Source organism: Vigna unguiculata, chromosome 2 (genome assembly GCF_037176805.1).
Source record: "Vigna unguiculata cultivar grain cowpea cultivar isolate G323 ecotype 2 chromosome 2, ASM3717680v1, whole genome shotgun sequence".
Taxonomy (NCBI): domain Eukaryota; kingdom Viridiplantae; phylum Streptophyta; class Magnoliopsida; order Fabales; family Fabaceae; genus Vigna; species Vigna unguiculata.
The window spans coordinates 30,292,162-30,314,470 of NC_140793.1; the positions used below are offsets into that span (position 1 = coordinate 30,292,162).

Below are 22,309 nucleotides of genomic sequence, written 5' to 3' on the forward strand. Positions count from 1 at the left end.
AAACAATTTTAGAAATTAATCATATAATTATTAATTATAACTATATAAATTTAGAAGATTTCAAAGTATATGAATAAAAAACAATTCATCCATTATTATAGAAAATTAAAAACAATTGATGAAATTAATTGGTCAAGAAACATTTTTAGAAACAAATCATATAATTATTGATTATAAAAATAAATGTTTTAATCCTTTAAAGATTTTCTCAATCTCATAAAATAAATGCAAACTGAAGTTAATGTTAAAATTTATTAACATAGATATAAAAACTTGAACCAGTGTTTAGAATAAATCGGTAATATGGTGTTGTTATTGATTATTGGTTAATTAAATAATAATAATAAGATTATTATATTTAAATAAATAATTTGTTGATATAGTTATATTTAAGTGTTATAAATATAATTATTTTATATTTAGTGCTTAAAATTTTGAATTAGAATTTTTAATTAAATGTTATATTAAATGAAATGTTTGAACTTTTTTGTTGTTGGAATTGTTCGTAAATTTATGATATAAGAATTAGTTATTAATAATTATAATAACAACTGTAAAAAGAACAGGAACAATTGATCATAATTATAATAACAAATAATAATAGTAAAATTAATATTAGTAATTGAAAAAAAAAGTATAATTATTAAATAAAATTATAATATTAATAATAGTAATGAAAATATATTGTAAATTAAAGAAGAGAATGCGAATTGATAGTAGAAATAAATATTTTAATCTTTAAAGTTATTCACAATCATCATGAATTTCTTATAAAAAAAAAAAAACGAAATTGATGGTAAATTTTTTTAACACAAGCGTGTATATATATATACATATATATATATATATATATATATACATATATATATACATATATATATATGTATATATATATATATATATATATATATATACATATATATATATATGTATATATATATGTATATATATATATATATATATATAACTTAAATCAATATTTAAATCAATAACAATATATATAAATAATAATATTAATATCAATAATAATAATAATAATAAAATATATGTGAATTTATTTTAATAAAAAAGATAAACAAAATATAAAAACATAAGAAAAAAAAAATCTTTGTCGTGTATTTATGGGAGTTTCGGTTTATAGAATTTGGAGTGTTTTGCAGGAAGGGGAAAGAAAAGAGTTGAACAAAAGCAGAAGTTTCCTAAGAAAGGAGAAGAAAACAAGTTTAGGAGAAGCAAAAATAGAAATTTTAGAAGAAGATAAAAGAATATGAAAAGTTATTATATTTTTTATTGAATAATGTATTAATTTCAACATTAAAGAAAGATGAAAAGTTCCGAAAAAACTATTATTTTTAATAAATGCCCGGTTTATAATTCTAATACACGTATACTATTTTTATTTTTAAAGTACAAATATAAAATTATAAATTTTATATCTTAGTCCACCTTTTTGCAATAATAAATTAAAGTCTTATCATTCACAAAAATTAAACTTTATAATAACTTAAATATACTAATAATATTTTGAATATGAATGTGTGTTAAATTATAAAATTGACATAATATTCAATGAGTGATGCATAATATAATACAGGGTTAAATATATTTTTTGTCCCTCAAATTTCAGTGAATTATAGAATTAGTCAATCTTCAAAACTTTATACCAATTTTGTCTTTCATATTTAGAAATGCATGAATTTAGTTCTTCTTATTAATTTTTTTAAAGTTTATTTGACATTTTAAAAGTATTTTATGATAATAGTTGAGTTAACATTGAAGCAAAATATGTGAAAGGGTGTAAACAATTCAAATACTATTATGAAATGCACTTGAAACGTCAAATAAACTTAATCAAATTTGGTTAAAAGAAATTCATGCATTTTTAAAGATGAATGACTAAATTGGTTAAAAGTTTTAAATATGGATTAATTCCAATTTTTACTTAAATTTGAAGGACCAAAAATAATACCACAAGTTACAAAATAATCGGAGAGAACCCATAAAATAAAAAGATTCAAACTTCATTACAAGAAAGGGAAAATATCAGAACAAAAAAAACACCTTTAAGCATCTAAAAACGGTTAACAAAGAAACATAGAAACAAAATAGTAACAATAAACAAAAAAAATTCATCAGCCAACACAGCAAAATCATGAAAACAATACATAATACACAACTTATAAACATCTCCACACTTATACGTAACAAAAAAAGGATATAATAAGAACAAAATGGAGAAATAAGATTAGTTTAGTGGATTTTAGAAGGGAGGGTGAGAGAAGTTGTGAGTTCAACTTCTCCCATTAACAAAAATTAATAACTAACAATTGCTGATAAAAAAAAAATAGAACAATACTTGAAAAGATGGAGAGAAAGGTTGAAAGAAAAAAAACATAGAACACTCTTTTCCTGTTTTTCTTCTTGTACCCTATAATTTTTTTAATTTTTAAAATACTCTACAATTAATTTAATCTTGTGAAAAAAGAAAAACAATTGAAATCATGCCAACATTCTAATACATTTGAATTTCTAAAAATTACTACATCATCATTGTACATGCATATTAACTTATAACCTAAATAAACAAAAGTTGTCATTCCATTTGTCAAATGAATTTATATTTGGTACTTAGTTTTTAAAATACATTTAATTAATTTAAAAAAGTAAAATTGAAACCATATCATGAGTCTAATCCAATACCACTTTTGATTACCGTGCACATTTGAACTTTTAAAAATTACAACTAATATACTCTATATTATTATCTTATAACTTGAATGCTACGACCTCCACAAACCGAGTAATTATGTCAAAAAAGCAATGAAGAAGCTTTAGACATAGAAATGGAGAAAGAATTTAAAAATATATTTTGATCATTTATAAAAATGGAGAATAGTAGAAAATTTTCAGTCTACAAAACAACAAAAATAATAGCCAATATTAATCACATTAAAAAATCAGCAAAAACAAAACATAATATTGAAGCTTATGACCAAGCTTGAATGCAGTGAAAACCTTCAAATAAATACATAAGTATTTTTACGATACGACCTCATGAGACATCTATTACACATAAATATTTGGCCTCCAAAAAAAGATAAGCAATAATCCAAAGAAGCACTGAATCAAATACAAATAGAGTCAAACATGATTAGGGAGTAAGGACAACATTTACACATGCTCAAGTTTTATGAAGAAAAAGTCTAAATCAATCCCCGAAAAGAATATAAGATGAAAACTGATTTGTATGTCTAATAATCCCACATTATTTAAGAATCGAAGTAAAACGTATTTTAAATATTTTTTTCATCTTTTAAAATGTCTCTTAAAAATAAAACTGTAACATAATTTCATGTTCTAAAACGAATAATACTTTAAAAAATACAGTAATCATTTCTAACGATGCTACCAAATAGAGTTAAATAAGATCGGACCGGAAACTAATATACAAGATAAGTTGTCAGATATAGTAACCCTAACCAGCCTTATGTTTTGACGTGGTTGTAGCAAATCTGAGGACAACACTAACATTTTAGACATGAAGATACTAAAGTGCTATTCTTGTCTGTACATCACAAGAACACTATTGTTTCTTATTAGGATTGGGTAATTAATATGCATATTAATTTACTCAGTTTGATAGATGTGACGGCGGGCACTTATATGCATTAAAGATCTTCCTACATAGCAATAATAAAAGAAAATATATCCTCAGCTCTTAAAATCTATTTTATCAGAAATGAGATTCTGGCCTTGCAGACATGAAAATCTTCCAGAACCTCATCAGGACTTAGCTGCTAGGGAATAGATAGGCTACAGTGAGAATAGGTCATAACGGGTTTCATAGGTTGAAGGTAGGGGAAAGAGGACCGGTAACCTAACAGTCGGAGGTAGAGTTGACAGTGTCGGATTGCACTAACCGATGTAGTTTGTGGCACTTTTGTTTTTATTATGCAGAATACAATTTCTTAGACTTTTTGTTGTATTAGTACAAATTTTAAGATATATTATGTATTTGAATAATTTTGTAATTACGTGTGTACAAGGATATTACGTATTTGAATAATCTTGTAATCTTTTGTATTTGAATAATTTTGTAATTACGTGTGTATAAAGATTTGGAATAACGGTAGTAGTTACTTATTATATATGTATACATATTTTTTTGACAAAAAAACAAATCTATAAAGTTCGGACACATATCATAAAAAAGTGTTTAGTGTCCGATATATATATATATATTATTTATTTATTTTGGATACGAACACATAAGTGATATATATGACATATATGGATAAAGTGTCCAATTTAAAAGATATGACTCAAGACAATATTAATAACTATGAATTAAATAATTTTCTAAAATACCCATAAATTTATAAATTTATTAAATAAGTTTCTATATTATGATTATAAAAGTAAAAAATCTTATATAATCACTTTTTTTTCTTTTTGAATATTACATAGATATATTATTAAGATTATTATGTTAGTTGATAACGTGAAACTAATATCAATAATGTGTTGGGTAATAGTTTAAAACTAATTTATATATATATATATATATATTGTTTTGCGTCTTATATATATATATATATTTTTTTTTAAATTTAATAATTTTTCTGTATTTGTATCCATATTGTATGCATGTTGATATTTGTATCGAACATCATAAACACAATGAGAAGAAAACCTAACTTGGAGAAAGTACGGAGCAGTGTGTTTGCACCAATAAGAAAGGCCTTCTCCCTTTCTATTGCCACCGTGGAATCAAAATAAAAAAGTAATAATTTTCGGCCACTTAGTAGCCACCTAGACGTTTGTCAAAAGATGTCAACTTAATTTGTGTCAAAATATCAATTTCTAATTAAAAAACCGCACTTTTATTTGTTCATACACATAATTACGGTCAGAACGTAACATAGTAAAATAGTGGAAGAGAGGAGAATGTGTGCTCAAATTCATCTCATCACGCAATTGCAGAAGGGTGTGTTGGAAGAGGCAACCTAACCGGTTTGATGTCTATAATCTTTGTACTCTCTATATGATCATCTTCATGTACAACTGGGTTTGGACAAGATGTATTTGGATTGTTCATTTGAGTTGGAGTATTTCATCAATATATCCAAAAAAAAGAAACAGCAAACTCTATTTTCTTTCTAAAACATAACATTTCAACAAAAGGGTACTATATTATTTTGTATACATGTATAACATATCCGGTTGCAAGGTATATGAAGCTGAACCAACAGCATTCAACTACATGTATCCCAAACTTGTAATTAGGGCATAATTTTTTTCTCAAAACCCTACGAAAACAACTACAACTGAAACAAGAATACTAACCAGCAGCATTTTATTGAAATAGCCCAACATTTTTTAGGTATTACATAGATAACTATCGATCTTGATCCATCATTCTTCAGCCAAGGGCATCTCGTTCAAGTCAAACCCAAAAACATTTCCCTCAGCATTCAAGTCAAATCCAAAAATCTTTCCATTCTCAGCACTCTTTTCTGTAACAGCCCCACCAGCATTATTCTCCACTGCACTTGGTGGTTCATTCAGATCAAACATCAACATTTGAATAGGCACCGATGCTGACCCTTTCTCTCCACCAGTTCTCTTGCTTTCACCATCACCACCTGCCATTTAAGAACCACATCAAAATCATTCAAACATCGTTGTTGGAGTCTCATAAAAAAAAAAAAAAACCTTATTTTTCTTACTCTCTGAGGTGTTGCCCTTGTTCAGGGGATGATGGTGTTGGGTTGAGGATGTGGATCCAAACACAGGAGGTTTGAAGAAACCACGATAATCACGATCAGGGTGTGCCCTCATGTGACCAAACGCACCCTTCCATGTCGGAAACTCTTTGAGACAAAGAGGACAAGTAGGTTTCCCAGTGGGAGGATCCCTCACTACCGAAGTCTTTCTCTTTTTCCCCATCACTCCCTCCCTCACACCACCACTCTCCACCACAGCCACCGGAGGAACCCCACCACCACCACTAACATCACCACCATTACCATTCTCACCACCACTTCCACCACCAACACCATTCTTCCCTCTTCTGTGATTACCACTCCCTCCACCAACGTCATTTTCACCGTCATCACTACTTTCACCACGCAGTTCATCCAACACTTGCCAAGGGGTTTTCATGGTGCTTTCACCCTGCACGTTCTTCTTCATCGGATTCATCATTACAGTGAGGGTGTCACCAAAAGGGTTCTGCTTTTCCATGTCTGCGTGGTTAAATATGAAAACCTGAGAATGATCAAGTTTCAGATAAGTTTTTACGTTGCTTCATTATGCCATGCTTAGAATTAAAGGGTTTCGAGTGAAGGGTAACCTATAGTGGTTTCGTTGACGCTGTTTATGCACCCATTTCTGAAAAGATGCAACTTTTCCAGAATAATGACTCTTCACGAACAAATTTGCTACGGGGAATGTATGTATCTGTACATCTCAGTTCGCCTGAAAAAAAAAAACATTTAATGAAACAATCAATCGAACTATTTCTAAAGAGTCACTTTAATCATTTTCAAGAATTTATTACAGTGATAATCCTTCATTACAACAGTGAACAAATATTACATTAGTTATAAATAAATAAAAAAATCTATTGCTAGATTTATTTAGCAAAAGGGAATAATCCTTCATTACAGTGAACAAATATTACAATAGTTATAAGTAAAAATATGTGTATTTAGTGCAGCAGTATGTTGAACAAGATTATGTTTGAAAAGAATATCTATAGAAAAAAAAAACAACAACAAAATTGGTCTAATAAGATGCAGACATTAAAATACAAAGACAAAGATTAAATAAATACAAATACATGTTGAGATGAGACAAAGACAAATACAAATTTATGTAAATATTACTTCAATTCAACTGCTTTGGACTTGAGAAATTTCACTTTAAAATATTCATTTTGTATAAAAATAATTACAACTAAGATTAAATAATAAATATTAGGGTTTCTCATTCATTTGTTTTTAAAGTAAAAGAATCACTCTGAACAAAGATCCATATTAAATCCAAGAGCTTAATAAAACATAGGTGTTACTAGATTTGAATAAATATGATCGATATGAGAATTTAAACAAAATCAATCAATTGGATTTAGATTTTAATTGTATTAAATTTAACTCGAACTAAATCAATCAAACTAAAATAATTCGTTTCCATTTTGAATTTATGATTTACAGTTAATCATATGAAAGTATGTTGTTTGCCCCTTTTCATAACAATATTATTTCAAATTGTCTTGATATTTTTTGTTTTTTACAAATTCTTTTTGCACATTTACATGACGGTTAACCCAATTCATTTGAGTCGAATAATTTTAGAGTTTTGCAAGAACTAAAACAATCTAAAAAAACATTGTAAATTCATTTTCCTCAAAATTCAACCCGAAACCATCAACAGCCATAATAAAAATCAAAGGAATCGGGTCTGAAAATAATAGAATTTCTCGATCACATTCTTGTACTCTAATTTGATGCATTTTATATGTAGTCACGGAAAAATTGAAAAATCTTAAACTATAAAATAGATTATTTTTGTGTTTTCTTCATTATTTTATATAAATAATTACCAATCTTCATCCAAATACGATTAGACGCATGAGAGTTCAGGCAAGTTCAATTTTGCTTGAATGATAAAATTAACATAAAATAATACAATTACATTCATCTATTTGCACGATTTAAAAAAATAAAGAAAAGAAATGGTGAACACCATAGGAACAACCACACGATTAAGCAAAAGTGAAAGATATAACCACACTTGAAGATTTAACTTTCGAGAGTGTCAAAATATTAATGCTTTCAGAAATTGAATTTCAAAAGTGTCTAAGATATTGTCACCTTTGATATATATGAAAACATGTTTTTAAAAAGTGAGTTCCAAAAAATAGTTTTCAGAAAATAGTTTGTAACATAATTTATAATCTAACTTATAGGTTAATCTATGAAATTGAAGAAAAAAATATATTAAAAGATTGAAACTAACCGATGAATAGGGTATAAGGTGGTGCTGCAAAACTAGGGCAACAGAGAGGGCGAAACCAGAAAAGGACAAATCTTTTCTGGTTTTTTGTGTGAGTGAAGAAGGTGGAAGAAGAGAGAAAGAGATGAGTGAGGGATGCAAAGTGAAGGGTTAGAGGTACCTATTAAATAACACTGTGAAAAAAAAAATCAGGGGGTGTGGTGAGAGAAAAGTGGTGCAAATAGAATTGTCCTAAAATGAAATATAAAATATCTTTTAAATTAAACAACTTGGTTTATTTAAATAAATACAAATATAATTAGTATTCTTTTATTAATATTCATTTGGTATTTCAAATTATTAATATGCGTTAAAAAAACGCATATTTATTGTCATAGTTAAATGTATATTAAATGTGTGATTGACATGAAGATTCAAACCAATAAATTAGATGTGGTTTTTTGTTTTCTTTTTTAAATGTTTAAGAATGTTAATTTATATAAAGAGTTAAATTTACTTAAGACTAAAGCTATATGCTCTATTTCAAAGTCTCACTACAAGATAGATTTTAAATAAATTACGGTAAATGTTGGATTATATATATTTTAAATTATATTAGATAAAAATGTTACACTGTCTCCTATAAAATCTAGTTTTCCTTTTTTTTTTGTGCTTTTAATTTTGTAAAGATTTAATTTTTATAAATTGTAGTTTGCATAAAATTCTATTGTCTTAAGAGCCAGTTAGAATAAGTACCCTATATAAAAGTTTTAATTTAAAATATTAGACCTTTAACTTGGCTAACTGAAGAAGTGAGAGTTACAATTAAGTTAAGTCAAACCTAAAAAATTAAGTAACGCCAAACTCAAACTTCAAAATTTTGAAAATAAATGTGGTCTAGTCTAAATAAAGTTTTATTCGAAGTGGATTTTTTTCCATTAAAATTAATTTAAACATAAGCTAGTTTGTTAATATATATATATATATATATATATATATATATATATATATATATATATATATATATATATATATATATGTGTGTGTGTGTGTGTGTGTGTGTAATTTTTTAAAATAACTTAGGTCTGTCTAAATAAAATTTTATTTGAAATGAGTTTTTTCCTAGAATTTCAAAGAAAATCAATAAATAAATAAGTTTTTCATAGATTAAAGTTAATTTATACATAAGTTAGTTTGTTAAAAATATATATAATTTTTTTTAAAATTTTAATTTTTAACTTATACATTAATTAATTTAAATTTATAAGAAAGCATTTTTTTATTATTTTAAAATGTTTAGGGAAAAAATTTACCAAACATGTATCGTTCAACTTATTTTCATTACTTAAAATTTGGTTTTTACTACAAAATATGCACCCTTGTCTTTATAATTTAAAAATTAAAATATAATAAAGACATGAAATGAAAATATTTTACCTCTCTTTAAAGGGCATTAGTTATTTAACATTTAAATAGCTAAAATAAATAAATAAATAAATAATAAACATTTAATAATTAAATTAATGTTCAATTTAAAATATTGAAGTCAATAAGATCTTGAATAGGCAGTAATAATTTTATATTAATTTTATTTATATATTTAAGGTATTATTCTAAATATTTACCTAACATTATTTCTTATCCCTTGCAACATTCATCCTTATCAAGCTAAATTAGAAGAGTCTAGAAAAAATGAGGTGGACCACAATTAGGACCCACCAAGATTCATCCCAATACATGCACACTTTTCGTGGCTAAATAAATATAGCATATCCTAAATAATTTTACAATAATTACGAACACTTTATTACTTATTTTTTTCATAACTCCAATTTAATATTTTTCACATAAATTAATTACAATAATGAATGTATCATTTATATAATAAAAATAATGCATTACCTCAATAGATGTATTACTTTAAGGTATTTTTGCTCATTTATATTAATTTTCAATTCAATCCATTTAAAATTAATTGGTTTTGGTTAAATTTGTTTTTTAGTTAAACAACTCAGCCTTATCATGATTAGATTAATTTAGGTTATTATGTGAAATGAAGGAATAAATTTGATTTCATGATAAAAGTTGATGAATAAAAAAAAAGAAAAAGGTTTGCTTTAAATTCTCATGCTAACAAAAATCAATATAATAAATGATAAAATTTATATTTATCGATAAAAAAGAGCTATTAAAGTAAGTAATTTGAAAATTTAAAACCTTCAATAATAAAAAAACAAAATCAATAATTTTTGTGCATTTTAAGGCTTACCCATTACCAACAACATTATCAATAATTCTCAAAATATTGAAAATTTAAAAAATATTTATGAATATGTTTTATAACTTAATCAATGAAACCGTAATACTGCAGGTTAGATAATAAACCATTATTGTTTAGCTGTAAGTACGTGTGATATAAAATATTTACTCGTAGAATAATATTTACCTGATAAAATAATTTTTATTTTAATAATAAGATTAAATATTTATTATTTTTACGATATATTTATATTTAATTAATTTGTATTAGGCGTACTGAATTTGAAACTAAAAAAATATATCATTTAACTTAATTTTAATTATATTTACTCTAATATTTCATTGGTTCCAATTAGTTCATATACATACTATTAAATAAATAAATAAATATATATATATATATATATATTAATGCATTTTTATATTATAAATAATTTTTAGTATGTAAAATATTGTTTAATAGTGAAACTATTAAATAAAGAAGACAAATAAAATTCACACATTAATGGAATAGACTATACAGTTATCAAAAAGAATTATAACTATATAAATATAAGAAGAAACTTAAAGTTTTAATCATTAGGTGTTTATGCCAAAAGTCTAAATATATCTTAACCAACTATCACAAGCCTCACACTGAAGGCTCCTCAACATCCACTAATACATCAATGCATGCATCATCTTCTACTCACATCTTACATTGGTGATTGTAACAAAAAAAAAAAAAAAACATAACACAAGACAAACAAGAAAACATACAAGGTAAGTTAGCTGAATAAATAATACATGAATAAATAATACATATACGTCTTTAACATTTTCACATATATATAAGCTTCATGTAGCATATAAAACACAATCACTCAACATGCCATATTATCAAGCAAACTCTTCTAAATTTGATATTATCCGAATACTTGCATTTGAGTTAGACCTGTGAACTTGAGCACTTGTGGAGATACAAGTTTCTCTATCGAGCTAGCACACACAAGGTTAATCCATTACAATCATAAAAATAATCGAACCACCCTTATGAAAATACCTTGTGCTACTCTCACCACCTAACCATTCTCTTCTATATGAGTATGAATAGCTAGTAGAGTTTAAGATAGCTTTACAAAATGGAACAATCCTAACCTCAAGGTACATCCTAGTGAATACACATCATCAATGGGTTTCCTCTCTGGGAAATACCTTACAACAGTTCACCACATTCCTTTGTTTCATAATATAAATCAATCATATACTTTATTTTCACAATTACACAACAATTAAAGAAAGCAAACAACCAAACAGTAGAAATAAGCAAAACAAGGCATTTGACGCTCAACATCATTTGCCTTGCAAAAACTGGCGCTCAGCGCTAAAGTCTGGTGCTCAACGCCTTTGAGTTATATCACTTTCAGACCTGTTATGAACACTAGCGCTTAGCGCCACCTGTATGCCACTCAACGCTGATCAATTTGCAAAAATGTGGTGCTCAACGGTAGAGAATGTCGCTCAACGGTAAAGAATGTCGCTCAACGCCATATCAGAAAACAACATATACAGTTTTTGGTTTTAAAGTGATCTGGACCTGTTTCATAATTCAAATTGGTACTCCTTGTTTAGATATTGATCCTTAACAATTTTTAAAACATAAATATTGGTATCAATTTGACCAATGTCTCAGATTCAATTTATTCCCAAATACCACAAGATCAAACAACCACATACAACAAGAATTATAAATCTAAATCAACCAGATTAACCAACCAAAATCATACTAGTTTATACTTTATCAATCCAAGCACATGCACAAATCTGAAACACTCATTTATACATAAGTTTAAGGCTAGCTTGTCTTACTTGGTAAAATTCTTCAACCGACTCTAACAACGCCAAAACATTTTCTAAGTTATCGGCAGAGACAGACCTTTTTAGTGACACAAGGGAGCCTTGGGGCTCCCAATATTTTTATATTTATATAAATTTATATATAATTTAAATTATTTAAAAAAATTTAATATATTTTAAATGTATTTAATTTACGTGGTATCCCCGATATTTTTTATACATTTATATAAAGATTTTGGCACCTCTGAAATATTTGTTGAAGATCTGTCACTGGTTACAAAGTACTTTATCTATACATCAAATTACCATAGAAACGATTAGATCATACCCTCATGAACCGAAAAGAGTACTGGAATGACAAATGTGAGCTCAAAGAGAGACGCATGCAAAAAAGAACAGAGTTCAACCGAAAGAAGGGTTGAAAATCAACCTACTTAAACGGAGAAATTGATCAGTTAGACTTGAAGATCTCATCTTGAACATCACACATGCAGTCTCCGATTTTCAAACAGATGATCACACAATTAGAATTTCTAGATAAAAGAAAAAGGGTTACAGAAAACTAATTTGTAGAAAAATAAAATATTTTAAAATAATAGAACTCGTTTATAAATTTTATATTCATAATTAAGTATTTTATTATTAAAATAATCAAATTTCATTATTTTAAACCGAATACTAATTCAAAACAATCATATTATATTTCATCGTACCATTTTTTTTACTTAACCAACATTAAACTAAATCATTGGCGTATAAATGTTATCTAAACAAACACGATTTTATATATGCTCAACCCAAAGGCTTTCAAAAGCAATAGTTTGTAAGATGTTGATACTTTATGTATGTTATCTAGATGTTTCTTTTGGAATGTGTATGCTAAAGAATTACAACGTGTCCTAAAATACACTTAAACGAACAAGTTATCTTTGTGAAAAAATTTTCTTATCCCCTTCCTTCCATTATTGGAAAAATTTAGAAAAAATATAATTTTCCCTCTCCTAAAAACTGTTCTTCTCCTCCTAACAAATACTCCCCTCGCCTCTAAACAACTATCCCTCCACTTATCTTATGTTTGAACAGAGGATTATTCTAAAAGTTAAACCTAAATGATGCTATGTAAATCTAAGAAAATGTGACATATTGTTTTATTATTCAACTAATTATATGCAATGGAAACATTGATAACGAGTTTTTTCAATTTGGTAAAAAATCTTAGGTTTGGTCTAGATATAAATGAAATGAATCTATTTGATAGATTAAATACCAAACACAATTCACAACCTGTTTACTAGGTCTTTTTATAAATAATAAAGAACCTTATATATATATATATATATATATATATATATATATATATATATATATATATATATATATATATATAATATGGAAGTGTTCCGGTGCATATTTTATAAGATAATGATATTTTAATCCAATTTTTTTACTTAATTTTATCTCATCATTTCAATCATCTTTAGATCATCACATCACACCACTAAAAAAAATTAAAATAAATAATTGAAGGATAATTGGAATGATGAGTCAAAATATCATTATCTTTTTATAATATATAAGTACAAAATATTACAAGCAACATGAAGAGCCCCTCCAACATGAGTCAATTGCCATTACATCTTTAATCTTAGATTCTTATGATTTCGTGAACATTTCTTTTATCAGCAAAAGAAATTAAATAAATATAACAGGGATACCCTAATTTTACAAGATTACAAAACATTATATAATTAAGTACTATTTTTGTTCAAAATAGTCTCTTATGTTAAAGTCATCATGTCTTGTATGCACAATGACAACAACTTGTGTTATTATTTTCAAGTGTAAGACATGATAATGTAACGGAGACGAGTTTTGCTATCACATACCTATTTTCAGATAAAAAAATTCATCTTCATTCCTATATCTAAATTCAATGAGTATCAAATTTGTGTTTCACCTCCATCCCCACCAGATGTATACTCGTACTCATTTTCTTACCGTTCCACCATTAACCAATTAATTTTTATAAAATAATACAAAAATTACAGTAAATGAAAGATATATTATCACATATTCAATATTAAAAAGAGATTTATTTCTTCTATATCAAATATTTATAAAAAAATTATAATTGTATATTTTTCAATTGTATACATTTCAAATTAGAATACCAAATAAAATTTCATGAGAACAAAAATATTTATGAAATTTGCAAACACTAATGAAATCTAGTTGATAAAACTTAAAATTATTTTTACAAAATATAAAAGGGAAACAAATATTCAAATTAAAAAATGTTTTAAATGTATATTTACTTTAATTTTTTAAATTATAATGAAATCTCTTATTTTATACATTAATAAATATTATAATACATCATTTGATCAAAATCATACAAAGAACAAAAATTAAGCTAATAATAATAGAATTTTAACATATATATCTCATCTTTTGAACTTCAATATATGTTATGGTGGAAAAAAAAATTCAAGGCAATTACATTAAATAATTATATTATAGCAAATAAAATTTATTTATAGTGATAAAATTACACATATGATAATGAGTTAATAAAAAATTTCAAAATAGTATTCTACATAATAAAAATAAACAACAAATAAAAATATTAAAAAAATAATCAAATGTGTATCTTAGAAACAAATTAAGAGATAACAAAAATTGTTTTAACGAAGTGAAAGGGTTATTTAGATAAAATAAAAATTAATAATAGTAAAATAAAAAAAATATTTTTGTATGCAACCTAGTAAAAGAAAGGTTGATGTTATTAAACACTTAAATTAAGAGGATTAAACATTCTTATGTAATTCACATACATCATTTGAGCATAATTACATAAAGGTTGTGATAAGACAAAAAATATCTTGGAGATGCGAATGAATTTCATTATAAGTTAAACAATTAGAAGAAATAGGAAATAAGAAATGTGTAGTGTATGTATATATAAATATATATCAGGTTACTTGATAGACTATGAATATTTTAATAATTTAAACTGCAGCAATTATTATGGTGAGTGTAGAAAACAAGGATGAGACGAATATTTCATCCTCATATCCAATAGAAAAAATCGAATATTTTTCATACTTATACTCATACCATATCCAGTCAATGCAATACAGAGATTTTTCGTCAAAACAGGGACAAGTTTAGACAATATCCACAAGACGAGTTTATTTGTCATACCCACAAGACGAATTTATTTGTCATCTCTGAGTGTGAGTGAATTGATGATAAAAATGATGTGAAAATTAATGAAAATTGTGTTAATTGTGATAGTTATTTGAATTTTTTTTAAACGTTATTTTAAAATATGCTACTTTACTTTTTTAACATAAATATGATTGATACGAAACATAGGATATGACTTCAACAAAATTTGTCTGAAAATCTACTGGATTGAGGTCCTTCTCAAATATTTTGGTGATAACAAGATATTAAAAACAATTAACATATAAAAGGATGACTAAATTCATGCAAATATTCCTTTCATAATATATTTTACTTATTTAAAAAAAAATACTTTTAAAGTATCTCATTTTTTAGATAGGATAATCTACATGTTTCCACCTTTTTCCCTTTTACAAAATAATTATATGATTTCAGTCAACTTGAAGGGTAGGGCGTGAATTTTTAAATCTCATATATAAGAAAATAGATATGATTTCAAATTCAATGTATTTTATGGAATACATTTAGATTGGTTTTAAAGATTAATTTATATTTGGTTTTAAATCTAGTTGTTTTAATTATTAGATTGATTTTAAATTCAATTTTAAATCATAAACAGAATTTAAAGTCTGAAACTATAGTCAATTTAAAAAATATGGTGGTCGAAGTTATACAGATAATATTGTGATCAATGAGTCATTAACCGAAAGTCGATGCTTAAAATTAACTGGATAACATTTGGTTACAAGATTAAGAATAAAATGTTTAAGTCAAAACCAACCCAATACAAAAATAAATTCTTAAATAAATATATCTCATGATGAATTACTTTGAATTATTTAAAATCCAAAACTATATTCAATAAATTAGATTAATTTAAAATCTAAAAAATAAATCTTGACCCATTTAAATGCACTTAAAACAGTTTGATATTAGAATAAAATTCAATAGTTGGATTTTTTTTTTCTTTTGCACCTTAATACTTAGCCTAAACCGATATGGATACACTCATTCGCACACAATAAATTATCTAATAATTAATCAAGGACCATTTACATAGAAAAATCTCTTCAACCTCATAAATCATACCCTCTTTTATTTTTAAAAAAACACATTTACTTAGATTTGAGCATGCGCAAATAATTATTTTTCTTATTTAGTTGACTGAAATATATATCTAATGTACAAGAATTTAAGATTTGAGAGCAATATATAACCAATTAATTAGACTCCAGTTTGTACCATGATGTAAAATTGTACAATCTTATCCTTGATTTTGACGAAAATATCTCTCATTAAGTATATATAGATAGATAAAACAAAAGTTGACAGTTCTACGATCTTCTCTTTGCCAAATTTATAATTTACAAAGACTGTGTTTTCTCTCCATTAATATGTCTAACTATAGCAAATTAGCAAAACCTAATTAAAAAGAATAGTTGAAGGATTTGAAACAACTCAAGTATTTCATATATATAATATATACTTGTTCCTGATAAAAAAAAAACGATAAAAACACTATTTTTTTTCTCATTTTAAATTCTAAAAGCAACCATTTTATGAACTCTGAGACATATTTTAACCTAAAAATAATTATAATCGTACTTGGCAAGAACATTCTCAGTATCTCAATAAAGCATATACGTATAATGTCCCCAAAAACAAACTATATACCGATATGTTTGGTCATACACTAGCAGAACTAGTTAAGTATTAATATATATACTACTTCTTATTGCTTATAAAGAAAATAACACAAACCCAAAGGGTTCACTGTGCTTTGTTAAAACAAAACTACTTTGAAAATGAACTGTTTTTTTTTTTTTTAATTAAAAACACAAAACCACCTAGAATTATTGTTTCTCACTACATGTCTCTCTCTATAAGCTAGCTTTTAGAAAGTAGTAAAATACAAAAAACTCAATGAAGTTCAGCAATGGTTGATTTCTCTGGTCTATTTTTTAATCGTCCTCCATGGAAGGAACTTGATTCAGGTCAAGATCAAAATCCAGTGGGCCACGCAATAACCCTTCCTTCACCGGAGAAGATGTCTCCACATCATTTTCTTCATTGTTCATCTTCTCCTTCTCCTTCTCCTCATCCACAACTTCAACTTTCTCTGCAACATCTTCGTTCTTCTCCTCCGCAGCCTCATCATAAGGCTCAACTTCCATTTTCTCAGCATCATTATCAGAAAAAGGCTCGCACTCTTTGTTCAATTCACAAGGAAGCTCCATTTGATGATAAATTCCATCAATCAAGGAACCAGGCTCCTCTTGTTTATTCTCAGAAGCAGGAACTGCTTCTTCTGTGTTCTCAACCACGTTTTCTGCAACTTCTTCGCTTTCTACAGAATCATTCACTGTTTCTTCCCCTTTCTCTGTCTCCATCTTCGAAAGCCCCTCATGAGCTATCTCCTTGTCTTCTTCAGCCTTCACATCACCATCATTGCTTGAGTCAACCACTCCTCCCTCTTTGTTTAGGTCAAAATCCGAAAGTTCTCCCTTTTCAGGCTTCACTTCAATGTTCTCCTCAGCAACAGTTTCCACTTTTTCTTTGAACACATCGTCATGAATATACGCATCCATTTCTTCTGGGCCTTGGTTCAGGTCTATCAAAACCCCTCTCTGAGACATGTTCTTGTCATCATCTTCCACTTTCTCATTCTCTCCACCTTCTCAAAACACAGCACATAATCATCTATGTAAAGAAAAAGTGCTAACAACACACTCACTCACAGTTTATCACTCTATATCATTCAATAACCAAGATTTACTATAGTTTCTGTAGAAATTCAATTCGAAACATTGCGCTTCGGAATGTATTACCAGCATTTATCTCTACTACATAGATCCGACTCATTGAATAATAACAAGTGAGATCTACAGAATTTAATACCCTCCAACAAAATTCAGCAAAGATTAACTAGTATTGAAAACAGTTCACTCTGGAGTGTGGATATTATTAGCATTTATATATCAGAAAACCAACTATGGTATTAGATCAAGAAATTCATATATGAAAACTGGATTTTGTCTATACCTTGAGGAGGCACCATTTCAGCATGCTGTTCAACAGCTGGGGATGAAAGAGGATCAGAAGAGTTGGCACGATGAGGATCGATCTCTGATGAAGCCTTCCTCTTGTGACCCGCCAAAGCCAAGGGATCCGGATCCACTGAATCCACTTCAGTGACGTCATCAGCACCACCCTTAAGCTCCATTGTTTCCGAGGAGCAAGCAATTCCCTTTTCTCCGTCTCCCTGAGATCCTTCTCTACCTTGAATTGGAGTAGCAGCAGCAGCGTTCATGGTGGTGGTGGTGGTGGCCTCCATTTTCACTGATTCTGAGTTCTGCATTAAGGAACTGAAACTGAGAGCAACGTTAAACTGCGAAAACACGGAGAAAACGAACACAGAATAATAATGATAATAATAGCTTAATGTTGTGGGTAGGGTTCTTGCACTGGAAAAAGGTTCTTATATATATATAAGCTACGTAAGTTGACATAATGTTTAGGTGGCGAAGACTTATATGAACAAAACGGCGCCGTATTGTACTCTTTATATATATTTTTTTATTTCACACGTTTTTCAATTTTATAATTTTTGAAAATATTTTGAGGAGACAAAAATTTGGAAATCCTCGTGAAATTTACTTAAAATGAATCTCTATCTGTTGTTCTGATCTAAAGTGTATTGCGAAATTTACCTAAGACCGTGTTTGGTTGTTCAGTTTGCAAAACACCAAACTTACCTTCACAAAAAAAAACTATATAATATTACTCATTTTAACTCAATTTTTTTTTCTTAAACGCACTTCAACTTTTAAGCGAAACGCAGCGGAACGTACTTTTAACGGTGTTTTTTTTTTTTTTTTTTTTTTCCTTTAACGTAAGTTTTTTCCTCTTTGTATATGCTCACTGCCAACTAAGAATAAACGCACTGCATACACAAATATGTATATATATTAATTCATATAATATATATATTTTTTATTTCTATCTTTTTTTTTGTTCGTCATTTATTAAATTTTTAACTTAATCTCTTTTCCCTTTTTCTCACTCTCTGTTGTAGAACTAGTATTTGTCATAAAAAGTATTTATGATGTCTTTAATGACATAATTAAAGATAATCATTTTAAATATGTGGAAGAAATTAATGTTTATGTCTTTTTCTGGTTTTGTAATAACAATTGTTAGAAGTCAAATGTTTTTTTGTGAAATTCAAATTTCAAAGACGCGCTCAAAGATATCTCTCGAAAAATATTGAAATATTTTTCATTTTTAATCGATGTGTAATAAATTAAATTATAAATGCAACGCTCACTCTCCCACGTTAAGTGGAATTTTAGTCTTTTATAATAAATTTCAAACTGATTAGTGCTCTTAATTTTCAATAAAAGTATCATTTTTGTCTATTTAATTTATTCTTAAATTAATCACTTTAGTTTTCTCAATTAAAGGAATGTATTTATTAAGAAAATAAAGTTAATTTACTAAACTAGTTTTAAAATGCAGCTTATTTATTATTTTCCACAGATATCCCAAATGACCTTAAATCACGGTTATAGTGAGGGACACATTATTTTGTATTAGAAAATGAAAAGTCTTCAATAATATTGATTACCTTTGTGTTATAATTGTACCTTAAGGTAAGAACAAATAGGTGCTAATTTTTTAATCTACAATTGCATTATTTTTATTCAGAAAATAATTTATTTGGAAATAAAAGATAATAATATTTCTTCGAAAATTGAAAAGTGTAAATTCGAAATTATATTAAAATAATATAATTTTGGGAAGGAATGAGTGGTTTAAAGTCTTTAGTTTCTAGAAAAAAAAAATCACTTGTGTTTATAATTTGATTTAGCTTTAAATATGTTTTAATTGATCAAATTTTCTTTTAATCTCCTGTAAACCAAAAATATTTTTTATTTCTCAAACATTAGAAATTGTTCTTGTCCTCTCATTACTAACAACTTGCCACTTCTTGTTAATGCAACTAATAACATTCATAATAATGACATGTATAATTATAATAATAATATAAAAAAAATCAATTTCTTTCTTGTTTAAATATCTTTCAAGTTCTTAAATTTATGTAGAAGTTACTTTTAGCTTCTTAAATAAAAAATTATTGTTTCCCTTAATTTTTAAATTACTTTTTTAGTCTCTTAAATTTAAAAATATTTTTCATAGTCCTAAAATTAAAATGTGTTGTTTTAGCGATTATAATTTCAAAGGGATGTTTTAATCACGTCAAATTTCAATATGAATTTTCAGTCTTTCAATTTGAAAATGACCTATTACAGTTGACAAAGTTTTCGTTGCTAAAAGTTCAAGTTACTTCACTGGCAACATATTTTCTAACAATTTTAGAAATAATATTAATACAATTTTAAACTTCAAAAATTTAGATATTAGCAAGTAATGTTTTAAGATAAGTTAATAATCCGTGATTTTAAAGAAACAAAAACTAGTAAAATGAAATGAAATAGTGTGTTTACATATTGTATATCTATAAGACAATGTATATTTTAATATCAAAAATCAAATTTAGGTAAAACAAAATCATTGCATGACACGTGGAAAAGAAAAGAAAACTGAGCATGAGGAAGATGTAAAACGACATCGTTGTGGTAAAGAGTGCCGGTTGCCCTAGCTACTATAAAAGAGGAAAAGAAGAGAAAAGCGACAGAAAAAGAAAACCATATGCTAATAATATCGCATTTTTTAGGAAGTCTCACGTCGATTCGAGATATATAAGGTTAATTCACAATATATAAATGAGGTGCAAACTTCATCTTAAAAGTCAGTTTTATGGAGTTGAATTAGGCTTAAACTTCATTTCTAACATGATATCAAAGTCAGGTTAGAGTCTATTCTAGCAAGTTTTCTTGGACATTCTATTCCCCCCGATATTGGACTGCTAACGGACCACCCATTAATTTCTAGTCCCACACACGAGATGAATATACATCGACGTGAGGAGGTGTGTTGGAAGTCTCATGTTGGAAGTCTCACATCGACTAGAGATAAAGCCAATTCACCTTAAAAGCCGATTTTGTGAGATTGAGTTAGGCTTAAACTCCACTTCTAACATATACTAATTAGGTCAACAAACTTTTCAATCACATTCATCTTGAATTAAAAGAGGTCAAAGTGAGTAAATTTGACTTACACACATTAGTTTATTAAGGATTGAATTAAAGATGAGTTAGTTCGATCCTGTTCATAAACAAAAATTTTGTAATTTCACTCAACCCACCACAGGTTGGCGAGATAATCCACTTAAAGGATGTTTTATTTTTCTAAATTATTTTATATATTTATTATAGTACAATCATACAATCAAAGTGAATTGACTCGACTCACTGATTTACAATATTATTTTATGACAGCACAATCAAAGTGTTCACCTATTTTACTAAAACATTATTTAAAGACAATAGTTAAAAGTTAAAGTGTCAGCTTAACAAACCAATAAATTAAACATCGACACTATTCAAATATTATTGAACATCGTATTAACGTATTTAAAAATATCAAATTATCAACCTATATAATTCAAAATAATAAATAATTATAATAAAACTTGTGAAAAAATGAAATAAAAAAGACTAATAAATGATTTTGTTAGTGGGTTGTGGATCAATAGATGTTCTTACTAATCAAGTTCTTGTTTCATATGTGTGTGTATCGGGGGATGTTCTTGTGCAATGAGAAAAATCATACAGTAATGTGTTCAATAAGGGAAACCATAAATAGTTGTCCATGAATTAAAAATAATCATTATTAAAACTGAAAATGATAGATTATAATTAGAATACAATAAATTGTAATTATTCATGAATATAAAAGATGAAATATATTTACTTCTTGTGTTCCAAACAAAAGGTGATTTAAAGAGAAAGTTAACATCTTACAATTCTTTCTTAAACTTGTCATGAGTTATCAAATGTATAAGAACTCAATTATCTTATATGGGTTTCTTTCATTTTTCATGACGAGTTGGGAGTGAAGGAGG

General features: G+C 26.8%; 2 protein-coding genes across 2 annotated transcripts; both read right to left on the bottom strand.

The window, feature by feature from the left end:
* Positions 1–5,339: 5,339 nt before the first annotated feature.
* On the bottom strand, positions 5,340–8,137 carry LOC114166823 (zinc finger (C2H2 type) family protein). The gene is made up of 4 exons (XM_028051669.2): positions 8,023–8,137; positions 6,356–6,480; positions 5,730–6,270; positions 5,340–5,645 (listed from the first exon to the last, which is right to left on the bottom strand). The coding sequence occupies exons 3-4, from the start codon at positions 6,244–6,246 to the stop codon at positions 5,416–5,418; spliced, it is 747 nt and encodes a 248-aa protein (XP_027907470.2). The 5' UTR covers positions 6,247–6,270; positions 6,356–6,480; positions 8,023–8,137; the 3' UTR covers positions 5,340–5,415.
* An 8,879-nt stretch (positions 8,138–17,016) lies between these two features.
* Positions 17,017–18,724, bottom strand: LOC114174694 (uncharacterized). Its single transcript, XM_028059521.2, has 2 exons — positions 18,325–18,724; positions 17,017–17,956 (listed from the first exon to the last, which is right to left on the bottom strand). Exons 1-2 carry the CDS (start codon positions 18,638–18,640, stop codon positions 17,244–17,246), a joined length of 1,029 nt encoding a protein of 342 aa, XP_027915322.2. The 5' UTR covers positions 18,641–18,724; the 3' UTR covers positions 17,017–17,243.
* Positions 18,725–22,309: the final 3,585 nt, after the last annotated feature.

What these genes read in the sequence shown, in the direction of transcription:
- LOC114166823 (XM_028051669.2), bottom strand. Translation starts at nt 6,246, where the DNA reads ATGGAAAAGCAGAACCCTTTTGGTGACACCCTCACTGTAATGATGAAT. An exon ending in CAAGGGCAACACCTCAGAGA is followed by an intron (nt 5,646 to 5,729) that starts GTAAGAAAAATA and finishes CTTAAATGGCAG; the next exon opens with GTGGTGATGGTGAAAGCAAG.
- LOC114174694 (XM_028059521.2), bottom strand. Translation starts at nt 18,640, where the DNA reads ATGCAGAACTCAGAATCAGTGAAAATGGAGGCCACCACCACCACCACC. An exon ending in TGAAATGGTGCCTCCTCAAG is followed by an intron (nt 17,957 to 18,324) that starts GTATAGACAAAA and finishes TGTTTTGAGAAG; the next exon opens with GTGGAGAGAATGAGAAAGTG.